The sequence below is a fragment of the Anser brachyrhynchus genome (genome assembly GCF_964034855.1).
Source record: "Anser brachyrhynchus genome assembly, chromosome: 31".
Classification (NCBI taxonomy): Eukaryota; Metazoa; Chordata; class Aves; order Anseriformes; family Anatidae; genus Anser; species Anser brachyrhynchus.
Window position 1 is genome coordinate 582,930 of NC_137724.1, and position 25,525 is coordinate 608,454.

Here is a 25,525-nt window from a genome sequence, read left to right on the forward strand (position 1 = left end):
CATCTGAGTCAACCAAGGCATCTCTTTCTTTTTTTGCAGTCCAGATGCTAGAAGGGGTTCAGCTGCCTCTCATGCCTCACACAAGCCCACAGGAGCTGGGATTCCTCTTGCCTTTGTGCAGGTGGGCACAAACCAGACATCTGCATGTCTGCTGCGTGTCTCAGCTCCCAGCACATTTAATGGAGGTGGAAGGCAGGAGGGAGATGTTCAGATGCAGACCTCTGGTGACATTGGAGGTGCCAGAGTGACATTTGAGTAACATTTGTGGTGTCAGATTTCTCTGGGTCATAAACAGAGATGATATGAGGAAACTGCTAGCAGCTGTAGTCCAATGGGAAAGAAGTAAAGGCAGGACCTATTCAACCTCTAAAGACTTTATTGCTCTCAAATCCATTTAAATATGAAACGTAGATGCGAGATATGCCAAGATAAATATGTTTGGGGGATATAATACCTCCATTTATGTTATTGGGAGGACATGCATTTTTGGAAATATCTATATAAATTTATATTTGCATAGAGGGAACTTCCTCATCTTGCTGGGACATGTCCCAGACCTATGAAAACAATCATAAATCTTCTAGACAAGCTACAAAATTCTGAAAATGAAGACTTCTTACACACCAAGAAGAACAACAACACAACATCTTTTTATTTATTTCACAGAATCACAGAATGGTTGTGTTTGGAAGGGCCCTCCAGAGATCATCTAGTCCAACCCCCCTACTCAAGCAGGCTCACCTAGAGCATGTTACACAGGGTCGCATCCAGGTGGATTTTGAATATCTCCAAAGAAGGAGACTCCACAGCCTCTCTGGGCAGTCTGTCCCAGTGCTCTGTCACCCAAACTGTAAAGAAGTTCTTCCTCATATGACAATGAAATCTCCTGTCATTCAATTTATACCCATTACCCCTTGTCCTATCACTCACCACCACTGAGAAGAGTTTGGCCCCATCCACTTTACATTGTCCCCTCGAGTATTTATAAAGGCTGATAAGATCCCCTCTCAGTCTCCTCTTCTCTAGGCTAAACAGACCCAGCTTGCTTAGTCTTTCCTCACAGGACAGATGCTCCAATACCTTAATCATCTTTGTGGCTCTGCGCTGGACCCTCTCTAGAAGTTCTACATCCCTTTTGTACTGGGGAGCCCAGAACTGGACGCAGTACTCCACGTGTGGCCTCACCAGGGCTGAGCAGAAGGGGAGGATCACCTCTTTTGAACTGCTGTCCACACTCCTCCTGATGCAGGCTAGGATCTCATTGGCCTTCTTGGCCACAAGGGCACATTGCTGGCTCATGGCTAACTTTTCCACCACGACCCCCACGTCCCTCTCCGCAAAGCTGCACTTCAGCAGGTCAGCCCCCAACCTGTACTGGTGCCCAGAGATGTTCCTTCCCAGGTGCAGGACCCTGCACTTGCCCTGGTTGAACCTCGTGAGGTTCCTCTCTGCCCATCTCTCCAGCTTGTCCAGGTCCTTGTGAGTGGCCGCACAGGCCTCTGATGTGTCAAAAACTTTGACAAGCTTTGTATTATCCACAAACTTGCTTAGGGTGCACTCTGTCCCTTCATCTAGATCATTGATGAATAAGTTGGATGGCACTGGACCCAGTACTGACCCCTGGGAGACACCACGAGCCACAGACCTCCAACTAGACTTGACACTGTTGAGCACAACACAGAGCTCTGCCATCCAGGCAGTTCTCGATTCACCCCACTGTGCACTCATGGATCCCACAGTTCCAGAGCTTGCCCAGGAGGATGTTATGGGAGACAGTGTCAAAAGCCTTGCTGCAGTCACGGTAGACAACATCCACTGCTCTCCCCTCATCCATCCATCCATCCAGTCATCTCATTGTAGAAGGCTACCAGGTGGGTTAAACCCAACTTCCCTTTGATGAATCCATGGTGACTGCTTCTGATCACCTTCTTTTCCTCCATGTGCTTAGAGATGGCCTCAAGGATGAGCTGCTCCATCACCTTTCCAGGGATGGAGGTGAGGATGACCGGCCTGTAGTTGCCTGGGCCTTCCTTCTTGCCCTCCTTGAAGACTGGAGTAATGTTGGCTTTCTTCCAGTCCTCAGGCACCTCTCCTGTCCTCCAAGACATTTTGAAGATGATAGAGAGTGGCTCAGCAATAACGCCTGCCAGTTCCCTCAACACTCTCAGGTGCATCCCATTGCGATCCATAGGTTTCTGGGTGTCTACCTTGCCTAAATAACTTCTAAGACAATCCCCTTCAACATGAGGAAAGTCTTCTTCCCTCCAGGTTTTCCCTCTTGTTTCCAGGCTCAGTAGTGCTTGGGTTCTAGCCTTAGCATTGAAGACCAAAGCAACGAAGGCATTCAGTAACTCCACCTTCTCTGTATCCGCCATCACCAAGGTACCCACCTCCTTTATCTGAGCACTCACATTTTCCTCAGTCTTCCTTTTGCTGCTGATGTATTTGAAGAAGCCCTTCCTGTTATCCCTGATGTCTCTCACTAAATTTAATTCTAACTGGGCCTTGGCCTTTCTCATTGCATCCCTGCATTCTCTGACAATGTTCCTAAATTCAACCCAAGTCGTCTGTTCCTTCTTCCACATCATGTACGTTTTCTTCTTCTGTTTGTTTTCCCAAGACCTCCTTGCCCATCCATGCAGTTCTCCTGTTCCCTTCCTCGAATTCTTTCTTGTAAGGATGCACCAACCCTGAGCTTGGAGGAAGTGGTGCTTGAATATTAGCCAGCTCTCCTGGACCCCCTTTCCCCTCGGGCCCTGGCCCAGAGGATTATTCCAATTAGGTCCCCGAAGAGGTCAAAGATAACTCTCTTGAAATCCAGGGTTGCAGTCCTCCTTTTGCCCTGATTCCTCCTCGCAGGATCTTGAATTCCAACATATCATGATCACTGCAGCCGAGACTGCCCTCAACCTTCATGTTTCCAACTAGACCATCTCTGTTTGCTAGCACCAAGTCCAGCAGCGCCCTTCTCCTTGTTGGCTTACCTACCACCTGTATCAAGAAGTTATTCACAATCGTCTGCAGTAACCTCCTGGACCATTTGTTCTGAGCTGTGTTGTCTCCCCAGCAAATATCTGCATGGTTTAAGTCCCCCATAAGAAGCAGGGCCTCCGAACGTGAGGCAACTTGCAGCTGCCTGTAGAAGGCCTCATCCACTTCCTCTTCCTGATCCGGTGGCCTGTAGTAAACACCCACCACACTGTCACCCCTGTTGGCCTGTCCTTTGATCCTCACACATAGGTTCTCGACTTGCACTTTGTCCCCACCTAGGCAGAGCTGCATACATTCCAGTTGCTCACTGACATAAAGAGCAACTCCACCACCTCGCCTTCCTGGCCTGTCCTCACTAAAATCACAAAGCCGTCCATGGCCACATTCTGGTCATGGGAGATGTCCCGCCATGTCTCAGTCATTGCAACGAGATCATAACCCTGCAACCGCACACACACCTCCAGTTCCCCTTGGTTATTCCCCATGCTGCGTGCATTTACATAGAGGCATTTGAGTTGGGCTCCCAATGCGTTTGCCTTTCTGGATGGGGCAACTTTAACTCATCCATCTGGGCCTGCGGGAGCTCTCCTGTTAAGCTCTGTTCCCTCTCTAGGCTCTGGGCATCCTTTGCTGGCTCTGGTGTTCATCTGGCATGAGTGGGATGGCATGTCATCCCGTACCTTATCCCCAGCATCCCTGATGATATCTCCCATCGATACAAACTGGAGTCAAAGGCATCCTACTGCTATGCCACAATTGATATACCTAAAGCATTTTTCTCCATTCCTTTGCCAGCAGCATGCAGGTCACAGTTTGCTTTAATTTGGAAGGGAGTCCAGTCCACCTGAAATCAACTGCCCTGGGGTGGAAACACAGCCCTACTATATGCCATGGACTGATTCAGACCGCCCTGGAGCAGGGCAAGCTCTTGAACACCAGCAGTACATTGATGGCATCATTATGTGGGGTTAGAAAGCAGAGGCTGTTCTTGAGAAAGGGAAGAACATGTACCAAATCCTTCTGAAATATGATTTTGCACTGAAAAAAATAAGGTCAAGAGACAGGCACACTGGATCCTGATGCAGGCTGGCCGTGGTCAACGGGGCCACTGCAGAGGCACAGGCTGGGCATCGTTCAGCAGGTGGTGAGCAATTGCATTGTGCATGCTTGCTTTGTACCTATTATTATTATTATTATCATCATCATCATTATTCTCTCTCCTTTTTCTGTCCTATCAAACTGTCCTTAACTCAACACGTGAGCTTTTGGGGGGTGAGGGTGAGCTGTGTGGTGCTGAGGTGCCAGCCAGGTTAATCTTAATACTTATAATTTCCTATCAATCAATATAAAGTGCTTAATTTACAGTCATCCTTATGGGAAGGTAAACCCCACTGAAGACATTCCAGATGAGGTGCTTGTTTTGCTGTTTGGAAAATTGCTGCATGTTTTCCTGTTGTTTGTTTGAAAATGAGGAAAAACCCTTCTGTGGCTGTGTGCAGCCAGGTCTCTAAGGAAATCAGGTGGGAGCTGGTGCAAAGGGGCTGTAACATCCAGCTGCAGACTTCAGTGCAGAAGGCTGGTGTAAGGAAAAGTGATGCAAGTGCCAGGTGGCCAATGAGAGAAATGTCAGGGTTGGGGTGGTGAGGAGCAAGGTTGTCCATGCACTGTCAGACCTCAAGAGTCTGCTTTTCCTCCCTGTGGACGTCTCCATAGGAGAAGCCCTGGATTAATATCAATTGAAGAAAGATGCTCAAAGCTGAAATGCAACAAAATTCAGCTTTTAAAATGAGAAAAGATTTTTATGAGGTGTTTTTTGAAATCTTCCCCCTTAACTACACCATGAAAACTCTCCAATTAGTTGTCCAAGTCTTGAAGACTTGAATAAAACTATGGAAGACATATGGTTCCTTAGGAGTTTCTGCATTTTAATAAATTCCATGGTGGATTTTGGTGCTCAGTCTGTGAACCTCAGGTACTGAGAGGAGAATGATGCAATTGCTTGAGAAAGTAAAGTCAGAAGGAAAAGTTGAAGTGACTTGGAGTATTAATGGGCCCCACTGAGGGCTGTTACCAAGAGATTCTCCTCAGGGACTTGTTAGGGCAGAAAATTGGAGGCCATGCTTACAGATAGGCAAAGCACTGTGCTGAGAAAACTCTGGGTTTGTTGTGGTGAAGTAAAAGGGCCAGGTCCTGACTCCAGCCACTGGGAGGGAAGATCCTGCACCCCCATGTCTGGCTCAGGGCTTTTCCTGGGGGTCTGTGGGATGTGGTGGGCAGTGTGATGCCCTGAGAAGAACAGCGGTATGACACCTCCCTGCCTCTGCACAGGGTCTCAAGAAAACAATGAGCCCCCTTGCAATGACTATATCTCATCTCCTCAGAAGCTCTATCCAAGGGGACAAAAATGTCAGGGCTGTTGGGGCCTTCTCTTCTTGCCAGCACCCACCTCTTTGTCCTCTCCAGGCTTCCCTATGCTGCCCCACACTTTGCCCTATTTCCTTGAAGGCTGCAGACACCCACCTCTGTTCACCACATTGCTCTCATCCCGGCATTTCCGTGGTTTCACTGATGTCTCGTCAACCCTCACCAGCTGTTCCTTGAAACACAAAGCCATGGTCTGATCACAGACACTCTTTGTGTGACCTGTGGCACAACAGCACAACCCTTTGAGGGACATTTCTTCCTCTTCATGGCCAGTGCCAACCTTCCAAGGTGCACTTTGTAGCAGTTTTTTCTCTCCTGCTCTTTCCTACTACCAAAGAAAGCTCCATCAGGGTGGAAACCACTTCTAAAGTAGGCATCCCAACCCATCGGCCTTCTTGCGGCCTGTCAGCCAGCCAGCCAGAAGTCACCTCACCAGCATCCTCCAAATCATGGTCCTGCTGCTGGCCTTGCAGCTTCTTGTGTAGACACAACCAAGCCTTGTGCCTCCTGCTGTCCACTCAGTACTCGAGCAGAAGGGACAGTACAACCCATATTCAGGCCTTCTTTCTGTATGGGTCCTCCTGGGCATGTAGGCAGAGGGGATCCCACAGTCAGCATGCCAACTAGGTGCCTTCTGCTGGACTACCAGGACCACTGGCAGATATCAGCTGAAAAGTACAGTTCCTAGGTGAAAGTGTGACCTGCCAGCTACTTCAGACAGAAGTGACCTCACAGTCCCTTTCCGTGACACGTTCCTGCTGCTGCCCTATCAACTGCAGAGACAGAGGTGACCTCACAGTCCCTTCCACAGTCACATTCGTCCTGCTGGGGCAGGAGATCCTGAGGCAGAGCTGAGCTCATCAGAGCATTCCCACCCATCTCCTCATTTAGGCATTTAGACTTAGGTATTAACGTAACAGGTTAAAATAGGGTAAGGGCCTCACATGACTGCTTTAAGTCAGCTTTATGGTGAGATCAACATTACCTGAATATTCTTACCTCTCCAAAATCATTAGCGTCTGCTGTCCAAGCTCCTCTTTCCTCCCCCAAATCTCACATCTCTCCTGGCCAGGCTCCTCCTGCCTTCCCCATATCAGTCATCTACTTAGGGGCAGCTTTCTGATGGCTTTCATGAACTCAGAGTATGTGTCTCACCTCTGTTGGCTGCTCTGTTCCTGAGAAAGAAGCAGCTCCTAAGCCAGCATGGAGAAGGACACAAAGGCTGTCGGAGCACCCTGCACAATGTGCTCAGCAGCTCTGCAACACCACAAAAGTGCACTTCCTGCCTACACGTTTTGGTTCCAGAATGGCTCCTATGGACTCAGGGTAACTTCTTCCATGGCCTTGTGAAGGCTTTGTGTTCCCCCAGGCATCTGGGAGGCAGTGGCCCCCTCTGTGTAGAAAACTGAAAGCAGCCCTGAAGGATGAATGAGGCAAAAGCTGAAACCTCTGACATGACAACACCTCTTCAAGACCTCTTCCTCAATGGGCCTACCAGGTACTTAGGAAGAAAGGATCTCACAAACTATGTGCAAAGCAGGTGCATCTGCTGGCCTGTCATGGAGACCAGCAGATGTGAGCCTCCTTTAGGCTCACAGATCCCAGCCAGGAGTCAAGGGATGACCTGTCAGCTACTTCAGAAAGAAGTCAACTCACAGGCTATTTAACAGCCATTTGCTTCCTACTGGACTTAGAGCTTCTGAGGCACCACTGCCCTCCTAATACCATACCTACAAAACACCCCCTTCCTGGGCCAGAATCTGCCCAGGTAGAAGTGAGCTGGTTGTGATCCTTCAAGCCCATGGCACTGCTGATGGACTCCCAGCCTCTCTGGCGCACAGGAGCCAGTTCCATGCCACTCCTGTGGGGTGCGAGGGCAGGAGGGATCTTGCAGGCAATGTTTCAGCCCTGTGCCTGTTGGTGGTCTCTCAGCTCCCTGTGCACACTGAGGAGCATGCTCACGTCCAGAAGCCATGTGCCTGAAGCTGGCTTAGAAGACACTCAGGGGAAGCGTCCTCCCAGCCCCAGCCCCAGCCCCAGCTGGCGGTGCTGCTCTGCAGAGCGAGGGGGCTGTGGTGCCCGGGGCGCAGGGGCACTCTGCAGGGCCGTGCTGGGAAGGCTGGGAGGCAGACCCAGCTCATGGGGTCACTGCCATTGCCCCAGGGCTGGAACAATTCACTCGCCAGACTCTTTTGCTGGGGCTGCTGCATGCCCTGGGGCTGCAGATCTCTCCTTTGCCTGCTCACACCACATGGAGCACTTGAGCTCTGGTCAGTCCACCTTGGACAGGCTCACGCTCTGCGGTTGTCTCCCAGGCTCATATTGCCCCTGCAGATCACCTGGGCTCTCCTGGAAGCTCCTGGCTCCCTCCAGGGAAAAAACAAACAAACAAACAAAAAAACTCATCTGCCATCAGCACCATCATGTTCTGTGGAGCCCGAGTGTCTAGGAATTAGAAATATTCATCAGCTGAATATCCACTAGCAACTAACAGGGAACTTGTGAACCAGCCCCAGATCCCTAAACTCCATGCTGGGACTCTGCTCTCACCACACCAAGCCCATCTGGAAAGCAGCAAAGCACAGAGCCTCTTTGGAGTCTCTTCCTTGGGCTTGTTCTTGACAGCAACTTTGCAGGAAGGCCTCAGCCTTCAGGCAGTGCCCGGAGGAGATCCCCTCTTAGGAGGGAAGTGCTGCAGCAAGTGGAGGCCAGCTGTGCCACTGCCGTGCCCACTGCCTGTCCCTGCCTGCAGTCCCAGCACAGCCCCACAGCAGCACTGGCACCAAGCTACAGGAGCAGCCGGGCCTGACCCCACCAGCAGGGCTCAGCAGGAGAGGGCGGCAGTGGCAAGAGAGCAGCTCTGCAGGCACCAAGCGCTGCTGCTCCCTGGCCGTGCTGCTGGGATGGGGCTCTTTTCCTCAGCACCCCTGCACACAGGCACTGCCCCTGCAGATCCAGACCAGGTCTCAGAGGAAGGACGTCAGACAAAGAAGGCAGTGCAGGCTCCTTTCTTTTGTTTATGTTCACAGAGAGCCTGGCTCATTGTGTGCAGAGTCTTTGAACAATGCTGAACGTGTAGATACTGAAATGGAAATGGGATGAATAATACAATTTTAATCTGCAAAATGAGTCAAATTAAAAAAAAGAAAGTTGAAATAAACATACACACACACACAGACACACAGAATATTGACAATTCCTGTAATAACTGACATTACCACAGAATCACAGAATCCTCTAGGTTGGAAGAAACCTCCAAGATCACCTAGTCCAACTTATGACCTAACACTAACAAGTCCTCCACTAAACCATATCACTAAGCTCTCCATCTGAACGACTTTTAAAGACCTCCAGGGATGGTGAGTCAACCACTTCCCTGGGCAGCCCATTCCAATGCCTAACAACCCTTTCCATAAAGAAGTTTTTTCCTAAAATCCAACCTAAACCTCCCCTGGCGCAGCTTTCGCCCATTCCCCCTTGTCCTGTCACCAGGCACGTGGGAGAATAGACGAACGCCCACCTCGCTACAGCCTCCTTTAAGGTACCTGCAGAGTGCAATAAGGTCTCCCCTGAGCCTCCTCTTCTTGAGGCTAAACAACCCCAGCTCCCTCAGCCGTTCCTCGTCAGACTTGTTCTCCAGACCCCTCCCCAGCTTCGATGCCCTTCTCTGGACTCTCTCGAGCACCTCCATGTCCTTCTTGTTGTGAGGGGCCCAAAACTGAACACAGTACTCAAGGTGCGGCCTCACCAGAGCCGAGTACAGGGGGACAATCACCTCATTAGACCTGCTGGCCACACTGCTTCTTATGCAAGTCAGGATGCTGTTGGCCTTCTTGGCCACCTGAGCACACTGCTGGCTCATATTCAGCCGACTATCAACCAGTACTCCCAGGTCCTTCTCCGTCAGGCAGCTTTCCAACCACTCATCTCCCAGCCTGTAGCGCTGCTTGGGGTTGTTACGCTCCAGACACAGGACCTGGCAATTGGCCTTGTTGAACTTCATGCAGTTGACCTCAGTCCATCCGTCCAGCCTATCCAGATCCTCCTGCAGAGCCTTCCTACCCTCAGGGAGATCGACACACACCTAACTTGGTGTCATCTTCAAACATACTGAGGGTGCTCTCGATCCCCTCATCAAGATCATCGATAAAGATATTGAAGAGAACTGGCCCCAGTACTGAGCCCTGGAGGACTCCACTAGTGACCGGCCTCCAACTGCTGGTTACTAGTGGAGTCCTTCATTCACCACAACACTTTGGGGCCAGCTAGCCAGTGAGTTTCAAACCCAACAAAGTGTACACCAGTCCAAGCCATGAGCAGAGAATTTCTTCAGGAGAATGCTGTGGGAAAAGGTGTCAAAAGCCTTACTGAAGTTAAGGTAGACCACATCCACAGCCTTTCCATCATCCACTAAGCACGTCACTTTGTCATAGAAGGAGATCAGGTATGTTAAGCAGGACCCACCTTTCATAAACCCATTCTGACTGGGCCTGATCACCTGGTTTCCCTGCAAGTGCCGTGTGATGAAACTCTAGATAGCCTGTTCAATAAGCTTCCCTGGCACTGAGGTCAAACTAACAGGCCTATAGTTCCCCGGGTCTACCCTCCGGCCCTTCTTGTAGATGGGCATCACGTTTGCTAGCCGCCAGTTGACAGGGACCTCCCCTGATAGCCAGGACAGATGATAGATGATGGAAAGTGGCTTGGCCAGCTCTTCCGCCAGTTCTCTCAGTACTTGGGTGGATCCCATCTGACCCTACTGACTTGCATACATCTAAGTGCTCTAGCAGGTCGCCAACCATTTCCTCGTGGATTATGAGGGCCACATTCTGCTCCCCATCCCCTTCCACCAGCTCAGGGGGCTGGGTACCCAGAGAACAACTGGTCTTGCTGCTAAAGACAGAGGCAAAGAAGGCATTAAGGACCTCAGTCTTTTCCTCATCTCTTGTCACTAAGTTTCCCCCAACATCCAGCAAAGGATGGAGATTCTCCTTAGTCCTCCTTTTTGTGTTTATGCATTTATAAAAACATTTTTTGCTATCTTCAACAGCAATAACATTTCAGAACTGCCTCCCAAGGGACTCTGCTAACCAGTGTCCTGAACAGCTCAAAGTCTGCTTGTAGAACACCTCTCCCTCTCCTCATCCTGGTTTGGCGGTCTATAAGATATCCCCACCAGGATTCCTTCCTTCTTGGCCTTCCCGCTGACCCTAACCCATAAGGACTCAGCATTATCATTCCCAGACTCGAGTTCCACAACATCAAAACACTCTCTAATATAGAGAGCCACACCACCACCCGTTCTGTGCTGCCTGTCTCTTCTAAAGAGCCTATAACCAGTCATTGCAGCACTCCAGTCATGGAAGTGGTCCCACCAGGTTTCAGTGATGGCAACCAGGTCATAGCTAGCCTTTTATTTCTTTCCTATTGAGCAATGCCTACAGCTATATTATATCGGACATGCAATAATAAAATCTCTATGACCCAGAGGAATTTGGCACGTCAAATGTCACTCAAATGTCACTCTGGCATCTCCAATGTCACCTGGTGTCTGCATCTGACCAGCTCCCTCCTGGCCTCTGTCTCCATTCAATGTGCTGGGAGACAAGCAGCTGACATAGAGCTGCCTGATTTGTGCCCACCTGAACCAAGACAAGAGGAATCCCAACTCCTGTGGGCTTCTGTGAGGCATGGGAGAGGCAGCTAAGCCCCCTTCTAGCTTCTGGACTGCAAATAAAGTATGAGATGCCTGGTTTGACTCAGCTGAAATCCTTCCCTTGGCAGGGGGAGGGAGACCCTTGGGTGGGTGTTCTGCCTGAAACCAGGACATGGAAAGGTGATCCTTGGACATCATACCTCTTCTGAAATGAGGAAGGGCAGTGGTCCCTCTCCAGTGGAGGGAAGGAATATAAATGATTACTTCAGTCTGTTTCAAAGTTGATTCCCCTGAAGGCCCAGGGACTTGTCAAGAGCTCCCTGTGCTGCTGAGCTGGGCTGGGCTCCTGGGTCCAAGGAGAGCTCCTGGCAAGCGGGCAGTGCTACAGAGAGACAGCTCTGCCCACGAGCAGCTCCTCTGCACAGCGCAGCAGGGCTGGGGGCACTGCCTGCAGGGGACAAGGGCGGCTGAGAGAAGGGAGGGAGATGTTAAAGGCAGTGTGGAGGGGGGATGCTGAGAGCTCACTGCAGGAGAAATCTTCCCAGCCCTGAACAGGGTAAGTCTCTGGCTGCAGGGCAGCACAGCTGTTGTTCCTGGTGCCATCTCCAGATTTGCTAGCAAATCCCACAGCCTATGGGAGCTCTCAGAAGAACTCTCAGAGTTTTTTTGTATAAGAGGGGAGTGAAAACCGCTAGAGCAGGGATTATCTGCCAAAGCTGTCAGAGGGACAGGACATGAGGATTTCTTCTTGCGGGTCTGGCTGCAAGCTGTGCAGCCAGGGTGCAGGCAGGGATGGCCAGGGCTGTGGTGCAGAGAAGGGTCCCTGCTGTGCCCCAGGGGCTGTGTGCCGGGGCAGGGCCTCTGCCGCCTGCCCGGCTCAGCACCCAGCCTTCCTGGGGAGCTGCCCATGGCGCTGTGGGGAGAAGCTGTGATGGAAGGAGCCCCCTGATCAGGGCAGGGCAGGGCAGGGCAGGGTGTTGCTGATGCCCAGAGGCTGGTGCCTGGGGCAGGCTGCTCACAGCTCCACAGCTCCCTGAGGACATCTTTGAGGGAGATTCTTGAGAGGGAAGACCAATGCCTACGCTACCTGAATGAAAAGCACTCTCTGGAGTACCTGCTTCCATTCTGCTACCATGGAGGACAGGAAGAACAAGGAAAATGGATCATTCCTGCTGCCCTTTACCATGTACCTAAAGGGCAGTACTGACCCTTCCAGAGAGCGAAGTTGATTAGCCTCCTCTCTGTGGCACTCTTAGGAAACCAAGACAAGAGCTCCAGGCAGGAGCATGTATTCTTCCCTGGAAGAGTCAGTGTGTCTTGTTGAGGATGCAGGATTGAGGATGAGGATTTCAGTGAAACCTGGTTTAGGTTTTACTCAGAAAACACTATCTAACATGTCTCTTTAAATTCCTCCATGGAGAGCCAAGCATACCCAGAGGCAGCAAATGTCCAACAGCAGCTTCCCCAACGAGTTCCTCCTCCTGCCATTCGCAGACGCGCACGAGCTGCAGCTCCTGCACTTTGGGCTCTTCCTGGGCATCTACCTGGCTGCCCTCCTGGGCAACGGCCTCATCCTCACAGCCATAGCCTGCGACCACCACCTCCACACCCCCATGCACTTCTTCCTCCTCAACCTCGCCTTCGTCGACCTCAGTACTATTACCACCACTGTCCCCAAAGCCATGGCCAGCTCCCTTTGGGACACCAGGGCCATTTCCTATGCAGGTTGTGCTACCCAGGTCTTTTTCTTTATTCTCTTTCTCACAGCAGAGTTTTTTCTTCTCACCATCATGGCCTATGACCGCTACATTGCCATCTGCAAACCCCTGCACTATGGGACAATAATGGACAGCAGAACTTGTGTCAACATGGCAGCAGCTGTCTGGGGCAGTACTTTTCTCTATGCTGTGCTGCACACTGCCAGTACCTTTTCACTTCCCCTCTGCCAAGGCAATGCCCTGGACCAGTTCTTCTGTGAAATTCCCCAGATCCTCAAGCTCTCCTGCTCAGATGCCTACCTCAGAGAAGTTGGCCTTCTTGTGGTTAGTGCCTGTTTGTTATTTGCATGTTTTGTTTTCCTTGTGCTGTCCTATGTGCAGATCTTCAGGGCAGTGCTGAGGATTGCCTCAGAGCAGGGCCAGCACAAAGCCTTTTCCACATGCCTCCCTCACCTGGCTGTGGTCTCCCTGTTCATCAGCACTGCAATATTTTCCTACCTGAAGCCCCCCTCCATGTCCTCCTCCTCCCTGAATCTTTTGCTGGCAGTTCTGTACTCAGTGATGCCTCCAGCAGTGAACCCCCTCATCTACAGCATGAGGAACCAGGAGCTGAAGGATGCAGTGTGGAAACTGATGATGGGATGTTTTTCAGAAGCAGTAAACTGCCTGTCTTCTGCATATCACTCATAAAATAACTTATTAAAGGCGAAGGCATATATAGTGTGCGTTTTCATTTTCTTTTTGCTTTACTTAAATTGTGATATATTTTGTCTATGAAAAAATCCTGTTTCTTCCTCTTCTATTTCTCCCTCTAATGTTTCATGTGACTCTGAGTCTTGGTGTAAACAAGGTTCATTTAAAGGACATATAAAAGGATGGCTCCTGCAGTGACGAGTTTGCCTGGGATCCTGTCTTGGAGACCTGTGGTGGAGCTGCAGGGGGACTTGGCTGTGTGCAGAGGTGGAGGGAAAAAGAATCCTGGCACAACAGCACTGCCAGGGAGCCAAACAGCTTGGTCTTTCCTAAGTCACCCTCTTTCACCTCCCATGCTCTCTTCAGAGCCCTTGTGTTGCTGTGAGGACTGATTGCTCTTGTTGCTTGCTCACCATGCTGCTGTGGGGCAGTCCTGTGTCCACAGGCAGGGACAGGCCAGGGGCACTTCTCTAACACAGCTGGCTCCGTACCAGCATCTCCAGCATAAAAGGGGATGTGCTGAGGGCAGTGCCTGAAGGCTCAGCTCTTCTCCCAAAGCTGCTCTCATGGATATTGCAAAGAGATGGACTTGTCGTGGTGGTATGGTCCCCCAGGAAAACAGCTGAATAAAGGAATGCTAGGCATTATGACTTTCACAGCAACAACTTCTCTGTAGAGTTCTCAACTTGTTCCTAAAATATATTTTCAGTTCTTTAATCATTTTTCCACACCAGGGTGGCCATTTGCTTCAGGATGCCCTGGAGTTTCTTAAGGGTGCATGAGGAAGAATGAGTCTGGACATGTGGGAGGCCTTCTGAAGCAGGAGCTGGTTGGCAGGCAGAGTACCTGTGGGATTGTGCAGGACATCCCCTGCACCCGGTGCTAATGGTGTGGGAGGGGGGGGGGGGGGGTGGAGAGGGGGAGGGAAGAGGTCTTCAGAGCACAACAGCTCCTTGTGTCCCTGTGGGTGCTGGCTGCGAGGTCACCTGACAGGGTGACACATTTGGGGAGGTCACGGGAAAGCCAGAAGAATAAACATGGGAGACCTGGGGAAGAGAAGAGAGTCTTGGCTAACAGAAGGAAAGATTTTGAAGAGGTGAGAAGGGTTCAGGTAAGGCTGATGCTTCTGCAACACTCACTGGGAAAATATTCATGTTACGTCCTGGCTATATTTCTAACCAGGAACCTGAAAAGTGGATTGAGGGAATCCACTTCTCTAATCTCCAGCCTCAAATCCTACTTTGAAGTCCAGCCCCATCCACATCACCTGTTTCCATTATTTTTAACCTATCGCTCTCTCTATTCCATATACCTTAATCCCTAGCATTAAATTGCCAGCCTTAACAACAACCCCCATGCCATAAAAAAGCATTTAATACATTCCTAACCAAAAATTTAGATGCTACCCTAAACCCTGGCTGGGTACCCAAAGCAGAACACCCAACTCTCCCTCTAAGACTCTACCTAGTCCCTAAACCTGGAAGGCAAGATCTAATCCCTAAACTCTATCTTGAACAGCTAATCCTCAAATCTCTCATTCCTACACTCCTATCATGTAAGTGGTGGGTTTTGGCCCCATGAGGCTGGGAAGGGCTTAGGATGTCCTGCAGCAATCACTTGGTCTTGGAAGAGGCAGGTGAGGTGACATGGATCTGGTCAGGTCATAGGACTCAAGAAGGAGATGGGTGGGGATGCTCTGCTGAGGTCAGCTGTGCTGATGTAGAGCTTAGGGATATGGTTTAGTGGAGTACTTAGTGTTAGGTCGGAGGTTGGACTCGATGATCTTGAGGTCTCTTCCAACCTAGAGAAATCTGTGAATCTGTGAATCTGTGCCTCAGGACCTCAGAAGGCAGCAGGAGGCCCATGGCTGTGCAGGTGGGTGTCGGGGCACTTCTGCCTAAGGACCTGAGAAGCCACTTCCAGGCACATGGCTGCTCTATGGGGGTGTCATGTTAGCTGTCATAAGGAACTGGGGAGCCACTGACATGCAAAGAGTGTAAATCTATTTCAAAGTCACTCCTGCCCTTGTACCTAATAGACCTTGCACATAGGTCTACCCTGTCCACCAGAGAAGCTGAAAGGCCATGAGAAGGTGCATGGGAGTGGGAGATCCCATCTTTCTGAAGTAGCTGCCAGGTCAGCCCTTGACTCCTGGCTGCCAGATGGGCTTTTAGGATCACATTTACCAGCATCTCTCGCAGGCCAGCAGAAGGCACCTGGCTGGCATGGTGCTTGTGTGATGCCCTCTGCTCGAGTACCTGAAATGCCCATGAAATAGTGGCCTTGACTGTGGGTTGTCAAGTCTCTTGTGCCTGAGTACATGACTGGGGAGCAGCAGGCGTGTGGCTTAGTTGTGTCTTTCTGAGGAGCTGAAAGGCCAGCAGGAAGGCCACATGGCCTGGAAGATCATAGAATCATAGAATCATAGAATATCCTGAGTTGGAAGGGACCCTTAAGGATCATCAAGTCCAACTCTTGATACCGCACAGGTCTACCCAAAAGTTCAGACCATGTGACTAAGTGCACAGTCCAATCTCTTCTTAAATTCAGACAGGCTCGGTGCAGTGACCACTTCCCTGGGGAGCCTGTTCCAGTGTGCAACCACCCTCTCTGTGAAGAACCCCCTCCTGATGTCGAGCCTAAATTTCCCCTGCCTCAGCTTAACCCCGTTCCCGCGGGTCCTGTCACTGGTGTTAATGGAGAAAAGGTCTCCTGCCTCTCGACACCCCCCTACGAGGAAGTTGTAGACTGTGATGAGGTCTCCCCTCAGCCTCCTCTTCTCCAGGCTGAACAGGCCCAGTGACCTCAGCCGTTCCTCGTACGTCTTCCCCTCCAGGCCTTTCACCATCTTTGTAGCCCTCCTCTGGACACTCTCCAACAGTTTCATGTCCTTTTTATACTGTGGTGCCCAGAACTGCACACAGTACTCGAGGTGAGGCCGCACCAGCGCAGAGTAGAGCGGGACAATCACCTCCCTTGACCTACTAGCGATGCCGTGCTTGATGCACCCCAGGACACGGTTGGCCCTCCTGGCCGCCAGGGCACACTGCTGGCTCATATTCAACTTGCTGTCAACCACGACCCCCAGATCCCTCTCTTCTAGGCTGCTCTCTAGCGTCTCATCGCCCAGTCTGTACGTGCAGCCAGGGTTTCCCCGTCCCAGGTGCAGGACCCGGCACTTGCTCTTATTGAACTTCATGCGGTTGGTGATCGCCCAGCTCTCTAACCTATCCAGATCCCTCTGCAAGGCCTTTCCACCCTCATTCGAGTCCACAACTCCTCCAAGTTTGGTGTCATCAGCAAACTTGCTCAAAATACCTTCTATTCCTACATCCAGATCGTTTATAAAAATATTGAAAAGTACCCGCCCTAAAATGGAGCCTTGAGGGACACCACTGGTGACCGCCCGCCAGCCTGACGCAGCCCCATTTACTATAACCCTTTGGGCCCTGCCCGTTAGCCAATTGCTCACCCATAGCGAGGTTCCTTCCATCTGGTCAGCTGGCGGGCCCCAGGAAGGCTGATGGGTGTGGAACCATGTGTGAAGGATTGTTTCTGAGATGTTGGAACTTTCCTTGATCATGGGAAACAGCATGTGAGAGAAAACCTGCTTCAAAGGGAAGCTTCGGTGATGGGGGTGGACGTGAGAGGGAAGATAAGTGAGTGGAAGGGGTGTGCAATATTGTGTCAGAGGACACCTGGAAGGAATCTATAATCAGTCCATGTGTTTGTGCTTCAGGGCACAGCTGGAGAGGATACAGATGTCAATAAAGGCACAGCAATTCCCATGTGAGTGCCAGGTAGGAAAGCAAGATGGATGTTTGTAGCCTACAGGGAAAAAGGGAAAGGTGTGGGACAGCATAGGACAGCCAGTGGTGGCAATGCACAAGGGCACTGGCAAGGCTAGACATAGCCAAGAAAGCCAAGCTCTTGTCCCCTGGGCTATGGCAGGTCTCCCTGCCACCAAGGCCTAGGAGGAGACATTGTTTTTTAACAAGATGATACAACTGGGGCCTCATCTCCTCTTCGCAACTCCTGACAGAGGCCAGGGGATGTCACACCACTGTCTTTCACTTGGCACTGCATACCCCACATGCCACTGCCTGAGGAAGAGCCCAGAGCCCCACATGAGGGACGGGACCTCTCTGTCCAGAGCTGCAAGCAAAGCTTGGCCTTTCTGCTTGATGAAACAAAGCCAGTATTTTCTCAGCCTCACAGACACCTGCACAGAGCCTTGGCCTACCTGTAATCATGGCCTCCAATTACCTTCCCTAAGGAGTCCATGGGGCTTTGTCAGTAATGGCCCTCAGCAGGACCAATCAATGCTTTGAAGGACTTTGGGGTTTGGCTTCTGACTTTGGCTTTCTGAGAGATTTCATCAGTCTCCTCTCAGGAGCTGATGTTGATAAACTTGTCTGCAACTACACCTTGGGCCTTATTAAGGCACAGAAAGCCTTTCTTAAGACACAGAGTCTCTTAAGTAGGTCTGGACAGGTAGGAGAAGTTTGACACTGTACAGACAACCTTGCTCCTCTCCTCCCAGTCTCGCACCATTTCTCTCATTGATCCGCTAGGACTTGCATCACTTCTCCTGACATCAGACTTCTCCACTGAATTCTGCAGTTGCACCTTGTAGTTCTCTGTCCCAACTCCCTCCTGCTTTCCTTAGAGAACAGGTTGCACACAGGTAGAGAAGTATGATTCTTAATTGCAAGCAAACTAAAATAAAGTATGAGAAAGCTTAATAATCAATAAAGCACACTCTCTTAAGTGTTTGCTAGTTCCATGCTGTACCCAATGAAGCTCATCTCCCACAAGTTATAACCACTTTTTTTGTTTGTTTTTTTTGTTTTCCCTAGTCTGTAGACATGAAAGATTGTGTAAAAATAAAGTTCAGGACTTTCCTAAATATACTTCTAGTCTACATATGGAAATGGAAACTTCGGACTCTCTGAAACCCCAAGCAATGACTAGATCATGGAATAGTAGAATCAAAGAATGAAAGAATCTTGGAAAGGTTTGTGCTGGAACAGGACTCTAAGATCATCCAATCCAATCCCTCTGTCATGGGCAGGGGCATCTGTCACTACATCAGGTTGTTCAAAGGCCCTTCCAACCTGACTTTGAACACTTCTAGTGATGGGGAATCCACAGCTTCTCTGGGAAACGCTCTAATGTCTCACTACTCTCACTGTAAAAATATCTCCTTATATCCAATCTAAATCAGCTTTTACAGCTCAAAAGCATGACGCCTTGTCTTGTCACTACAGACCCTCATAAGGCTCTGGGGGGAACTCATTGCAGATTTCTGTACTTGAAAGGGACTTATAAAAAAGATGGGGAGCAACTCCTTGCTCAATTGGATAATGACAGGACAAAGGGGAGTGGCTTCAAACTAAAAGAGGGGAAATTTAGATTAGAGGTTAGGAGGAAATTCTCCCCTCAGAGGGTGGTGAGGCACTGGAACATGTTGCCCAGAAAGCTTGTGGATGCCTTGTTCATAGAGGTGTTCAAGATGAGGTTAGATGAGGCCCTGGGCAACCTGATCTAATGGGTAGCATCCTTTCCTATTACAGGGGGGTTGGAACTAGATGAGACCCCTTCCAAACCAAGCCATTCTGTGATTCTATGAAAAGGCAGCAATAAGGCAGCAATAAGGCCTCCGTTGTTGCTGAAGGTGCCTTCTCTAGGTTAAACAACCCCAACTCTCTCAGCTTTTCTTTGCATGGGAAATCTTCCAGCTCTCTGATCATTTTCATGGCCTTCCTCTTCAGCCACCCTAACAGCTCTATGCCTTTTTTTTTGCATTGGGGATCCCAGAGCTGGATGCAGCACTGCTGGTGGGGACTCTCTAGGAAGGAGACAAATAAAGCAATCACCCCCCTCGACCTGCTGGTCTCTCTTCTTCTCATACAATGCATGATGTTCGCTTTCTGGACTGCAAATGCACACTGCCAGCTGATAGCCAGATCTTTGTCTTTTGGAGTACACCAGTACAAGTCCCTCTCAGCAGGCAGTCTCACAATCTATTCATCCCCAAATTTATATGGAGAGTGGGGCTTTCCATTACCTAGGTGTAGCACCTTGCACTTGGCGTTGCTGAATTTCAGGAGTTTCTCATGAGTAAACTTGTCAAGTGTGTCTAGGTCCCTCTGGATGGCATTCCTTCCCACTTGCATGTCAGCTGCACCACTCAGCCTGGTGTCAACTGAAAACTTGCTGAGGGTGTACTCAATCTCACTCTCCATGGTGGTAATGATGGTATTAATAGTAGGGCCCTGCATGAACCCTTAAGTGATACCACTCCTTACTGGTTTCCGCTTGGTTCTTAAAACATTGACTATAACTCTTTGGATGAGGCCATTTATTCAATTCTTTTCTCCCTCTAACAGTCAGTCCATCAAACCCGTATTCCTCCAGTTTAATGGAGTGTGTTGTAGGAGACCATATCAAAAGCCTCACACAAGTCCACGTAGATGGCATCGGTAGCTCTTCCCTTATCTGATGACGAACTTTAAAGAATGTAATAAAACCAAGGAAATCTTTTAGATATATAAACGTATGTAATGCTTTTAATTATATATCTATTTCTTGCTATAACATCAAGGAACACACTTAAAATATATAATAGTTTGCTCAGTGCCAGCTGGCAAAATCCTTCCGCCATGGAGAGAGGAGAATTGAAACACAGGGCTGCTTTAGCCCATTGGAGAGCACAATTTTAGTACTCTGTTTCCCAAATTTCAACAAACACAACCCATGCAGATCTTTGCTGGATGAACTCTTTGGCTGATGAGAATCTTTCTCTGGAGACACAAGACTTTTCTCTGGCCTGCAGCTCATCAGCTGAAGTTTCATCCAGATGAAGCAGCCAGGTGGGAGGCAAGAAGAGGAAAGGAGCTTCTCTCCGTCCCCACCATGAACAATGGCCCAGATGAAACATGGACAAACAAGTTTCCAAAGCAGTGAGCTGATGCAGCCCACCGAGACCTTCTATGGCAATGCAATTATCTGGGATGGGTGGAGTCCAGCTGGAGGAGAGGTACCATGCAGATGAGAGTCTGTGAATAAAAATGGATGGGATAGCCTGGACAATGGTTTCTGGGGACATTTCTGGTGCCTTTGGGTATCTGAAACCTCTGCATGGATCAGAAGAGCATGACATAGGCCTTTAAGGTGACTGTCCCTCATTGACATTGGCTGCAGGAGGTAGAAAAGACAGGGACTGGGACAGCTGCTGTGCACTGCCTCCCAGAGTGCTGACAAAAGAGTGCTCCTCGTCCCTGAGTATCACCACCAGGATAAGGAGTTCATGTATCAGGCTTGGATGTGAACCCCGTGCACCTACATTTCAGTGTGAGGCTCCTGAGACAGATCGGGATCCATATCTCTTGTCCTTAGCAGCAGCAGCACAAACAGCTGTGCCCAGTGGGTCTCCCCAACCTGCATTTCCAGTCAGAGCAGAGGTAGCTTTTAAACTAAAAGAGGGTAGATTTAGATTGGATATTCAGAAGAAATTATTTTCTCTGAGGGTGGTGAGGCACTAGAACTGATTGATCAGAGGAGGTGTGGGTGCCTTACCCCTGGAATTCATCAAGGCCAGGTTGGATGGGGCTTTGAGCAACCTGGTCTAGTGGAAGTTGTCCCTGCCTATAGCAGGGCAATTGGAAATAGATGATCTTTAAGGTCCCTTCAAACCCAAATCTTTTTGTTTTTGTGATTCTGTGATTGATGTGACTGACCGGACTTGTTTCCTATCAATGCCTCCCATTCTTATTTTACCTCATTGCATGGGAAATGGTCTTTGATCAGATCCCCTCAGGGCTTAGCTGATTGTCAGGGCTAAACCACAACATATTGCTGTTGGTGACTGGGCTTGAGCTTTTGCTAAAACAATTACAGCTAATGGGTTAATCTCAACAAGTTTTCCAGATGAAGCCAGTGCAGAGATTTCCCTTTGCCAGTCTAGAGGCAAAGAGCAAGGAGGGGCACTTGGGGTCTAAGAGCAGCCCAAGTCCCAGGCTGAAATGTCCATGCAAACATGGAGTACTCCCTGTTTCTGAGCTTCCCATTTTACTGCCTAAGTGGACCCATTCTGTCCTGGGACAGGTTCTGAGGGGACAATACAGCCCACAGAGAAACCACTTCACGGCTTCTAACCCATCATCTCCTCCTCCACCTTTACGTTTTGAGGTGTTCTCTTTTTGTAGTCATGTGCTCTGATCCTTTCTATGTCTAAACACATAGGGAAAGGTGAAGGGGAAAATTTCCATCTTTATTAAATAAATTTCTCTTGTGGTTTTTGTTTTAGTTTTCTTTATGTTCCTGTTAGAGGAGTAGTTTGATTTACAGAAGAGAATAATTTACTAAAATAATCAGAGACTTGAGACTTGAGTAAAGAGTTTCATCTACTTCACTCCTGGTGCCTGTGAGAACTTGTTCTCCCAAGGCTCCCCCAACAGTCAATGGAGACAAGAGAAAGTGCTCGTGGCTGGGTCGTCCCAGCCTAGAACTACCATGCAAAATAAAGGTGAGGGATCTCTTTCAGATGCTCTTCTCTCTCTCAGCATTGACAGGATGGGAGTAAGTTAAATTGCTCAGCCTCCAGGATATGACTTTTAGACAACTGAAATATAAGCCTACACAATAGTACTTGGCACTTTGCTTTTTTTAGGCGCTTCCTCTTTGTACAACAAGGACCATCCTTAAACTTTTGAAGATGACAAGATTTTTCCAGCTCTCAGAAAAGTAAGGCATTTAGGTCAGGACATTTGATAGTAGGAGAGAAGAGCAACTGTTTGGAAACAACTGTATTTTGGCACAGAATGAGGTCAGATGAGATTGTGTGACAGATCCGTTTCCACTGACCTGGTGGGACCATATGAATTTTGGCCTTAATTAAGAGTACTAAAAAATGTAAGCCACACTTGGTCCCCATTTTCCCTCTTTCCTAAAGAAACAAGGGAAGATGACATAGAAGTAATCAGGGCATTACAAAAGATGTACTTGAAATTTTCTTATTTGGAAGTCAAGCAAGGGATCCCCAGATGTTGCTAGTCCAAAAAGGCAAGTACTGAAGAGGAGAGAGAATAACTTTCAATGTACATATTCGAATTGATGGTTTAGCACCTATGTTATAGAAGGTATTTGCGCAGTACATGAGATTTCCTTTTGAAACATTGTTATGATGGATGTTTGCAATTGTTCTGAGTGAATGTGGACTTTCCCAGGAACGGGGTGCAATCACTAACAACCCCTTGTTAGCCCTGTGTTCTTGAGAAAGAATCATTTGTGGCTGATGGACAAAGTTGGAAAGAAGACAAGAAATTCCCAGAGTACTCTAGCTGATATGTGAAACAGAAAAGCCAGTATCTCTCTGTTGTATGGGAAGCCTGCAAGCAAGGAAAGAGAGAAGGAAGGAGATAGCCTTCTGTCCAGACCATGAAATTACTGTACTTGGTTTTGCCATGTTCCTGCCTCAGCAGGATGAATGGAAATTGGGCATGTGAACAGACAATGGAACTGTCGTTTCTGAATTCATCCTCTCAGGCTTCTCAGGGCTTGATCAAAGGCTACAGCTATTTCTCTGCCTGCTCCTTCTACTCATGTACCTGACAATGGTGATGGGGAATGCAGCCATCATTTTCCTGGTGTGTGTGGATAACCACCTGCAAACCCCCATGTACTTTTTCACTGGCAACCTGGCATTCCTGGAAATCTGGTTTACGTCCTCCACAAGCACCAAATTGTTGGTGATTCTTAGCTCTGGCAGGAGAACAATCTCAGTAGGTGGCTGCTTTGCCCAGTCCTCTTTCTATTTTGCCCTGGGTGCTGCAGAGTTTGCTCTCCTTGTTGTCATGTCCTTTGACCGTTACGTTGCGATCTGTCAGCCTTTGCGCTATGCTGCCATCATGAAGCATCGGCTCTGCATCCACCTGGTTGCTGCTGTTTGGGTCACGGGCTTCACATTCTTGAGTTACCGCCTGGTGCTGCTCTCAAAGCTCACTTTCTGTGGTTCAAACAAGATTGAGCATTTTTTTTGTGACAACACCCACTTATTCCAACTTTCCTGTTCTGACACCAGCCTGCTTTGGAAAATAGACTCGATTTTCATATTGTTTATCGTGCTGTCTTCCTTGTGTTTAACTCTGGCATCTTACACAAGCATCTTTCTCTGTATTCTACAAATGCCAGCAGCCTCTGGGAGGAAAAAAGCTTTTGCTACATGTTCTTCCCATCTCACCACCTTGGCCATTGCCTATGGAAGCTGCATTGCTCTCTACGCACGTCCCACAGGACATGTTTCTTTGGAGACCAACAGAAGTGTAGCTTTGCTGAACACTGTCCTGTACCCATTCTTAAACCCAATCATCTACAGTCTTAGAAACAAGGCTGTGATGCTGGCTCTGAAGGAAGTCATTGCCCGTGCAACAGCACAGCTTTTCCCCTAATCGTGATGCATTTCTGAAGAGCAATTTGAGTTCTCTCCTGCCATATCTTACGTAATACCACCATCACTGTTGTGGTTTAACCCGGCTGGCAGCTAAACACCACACAGCCGTTCACTCACCCTCCCCCCCTCCTTCTCTGGGATGGGGGAGAGAAACGGGAAAGTGAAGCCTGTGAGTTGAGATAAAGACAGTTTATTAAGACAGGAATATAATAATAACAATAATAATAATAATAGTGAAAATGATAATAGTATTAATAATAATAATGTGTAAGAAACAAGTGATGCACAATGCAATTGCTCACCACCCGCTGACCGATGCCCAGCCTATCCCCGAGCAGCCGCCCCCCACCCAGGCCAGCCACCCCTATATATTGTTTAGCATGATGTCAGATGGTATGGAATACCCCTTTGGCCAGTTTGGGTCAGCTGTCCTGGGTCTGTCCCCTCCCAGCTCCTGCTGCACCCCTAGCCTGCTCGCTGGCAGGACAGAACGAGAAGCCGACAAGTCCTTGGCCTGGTGTAAACACTGCTCTGCAACAATTAAAACATCAGCATGTTATCAGCGCTCTTCTCATCCTAATTCAAAACATAGCACCCCACCTGCTACTATGAGGAAAAATTAACTCTGTCCTAGGTGGAACCAGGACAATCACATATATGTGACCTCCACATGAAGATGCCTCTGGAGGTTTATGTTCCTTCTGGATTGTGTTAGGCTGCATGATAAGAAGTGCATCTGCATGCAAAAGGAAGGCCCAGGGAAGCGGTGGCAGAACGAGTAATTCAGTTCATGCCCTGCCCTGGCTGCTTCCAGGCCCAGCACAGGAGAGCCCCCAGCTCAACAAGAGCCCATCTCCATGAGCCCAGACGAGCACAAAGCACAATGGCAGGTGGGAACCCAAGTCACAGGCTCCTGCGGAACCAAGATCTTCTCCCAGCTCCTTCCAGGACTGCCTTGGGTAGACCACCACCCCAATGTCCAGGAAGGAAACCCATGAAGGTGAGCCACTGGCAGCAGCTCTCTGCATCACAATATACTAAGGGGGTTGCTGCCAAGGGCTGTAGGGACACATGGTGTGTGTACATGGGGCTGAGTGCAGCAACTGGACTAGAACCAGGGTGTCAGAGGTCCTGTTCAGATGCCCTCAAGTGGAGAGAATGGGAGCCAGGGACATGTCCTGGGGAGGCTGAGTGTCTGAGCCCAGCTGCTGGAGGGATCCACCTTGCACACACACACAAGCATGCACGCATACACAAAACCACTTTACGTTTCCCACTAATGTGTCTCCGTCCTGCTCAGCCGGAGAGGCTTGTGTGTGTGTCTTCCAGGAGTATATGCTCTGCCCTGCTCGGGTTGAACCCAGGGACATGGAGCTACAGCAGCCTCAGCTCTCTCGGGCTGCCAGAGTGTGTGCCTGCTGGGCACAAAACCATCTCTGTATATGACATAGGTGCAGCAAGGCTGAAAAGAGTGGAAAGACAAAAGGGCAAGAGAAAACTGACCGAAGTGCAGTTTATTGCCAGCACAGGTGAGATCTACTGCCAAAAAATAAATGGATTAAGAGGAAAAAGTACCAGGAAAAGAGAGAA

The 25,525-nt window shown here is 49.3% G+C and overlaps 3 protein-coding genes and 1 long non-coding RNA gene across 5 annotated transcripts in view; 2 read left to right on the forward strand and 2 right to left on the reverse strand.

Moving 5' to 3' along the window:
• The window catches only part of LOC308184342 (olfactory receptor 14A16-like), a 30,502-nt gene extending 15,482 nt beyond the window's left edge, over positions 1-15,020 (forward strand). Inside the window, exons 1-2 of one of the 2 annotated variants that reach the window (XM_080571398.1) lie at positions 11,211-11,631; positions 12,499-15,020. In XM_080571398.1, the coding sequence (XP_080427524.1) occupies positions 12,517-13,479 (963 nt within the window). In that variant the 5' untranslated portion in view covers positions 11,211-11,631; positions 12,499-12,516 and the 3' untranslated portion in view covers positions 13,480-15,020. Of the gene's footprint in view, positions 1-11,210; positions 11,632-12,498 lie in introns of those variants that run through there. The other variant, XM_080571397.1, reaches the window with a different exon arrangement.
• Positions 1-25,525, reverse strand: part of LOC308184368 — a 342,195-nt gene that overhangs the window by 29,511 nt on the left and 287,159 nt on the right. The window lies entirely within an intron of this gene.
• Positions 15,211-25,525, reverse strand: part of LOC308184351 (olfactory receptor 14C36-like) — a 154,542-nt gene continuing 144,227 nt past the window's right edge. Inside the window, exon 2 of the mRNA XM_080571406.1 lies at positions 15,211-15,315. The gene's annotated coding sequence lies outside the window, so the exon portion shown is untranslated. The remainder of the gene's footprint in view (positions 15,316-25,525) is intronic.
• LOC308184362 (olfactory receptor 6E1-like) lies at positions 21,662-24,052 on the forward strand. The gene has a single exon (XM_080571417.1). It carries the CDS (start codon positions 23,088-23,090, stop codon positions 23,931-23,933), a length of 846 nt encoding a protein of 281 aa, XP_080427543.1. The 5' UTR covers positions 21,662-23,087; the 3' UTR covers positions 23,934-24,052.

Excerpts from the sequence above, each read along its gene's own strand:
- LOC308184362 (XM_080571417.1), top strand. The coding sequence starts at position 23,088 with ATGTACCTGACAATGGTGATGGGGAATGCAGCCATCATTTTCCTGGTG.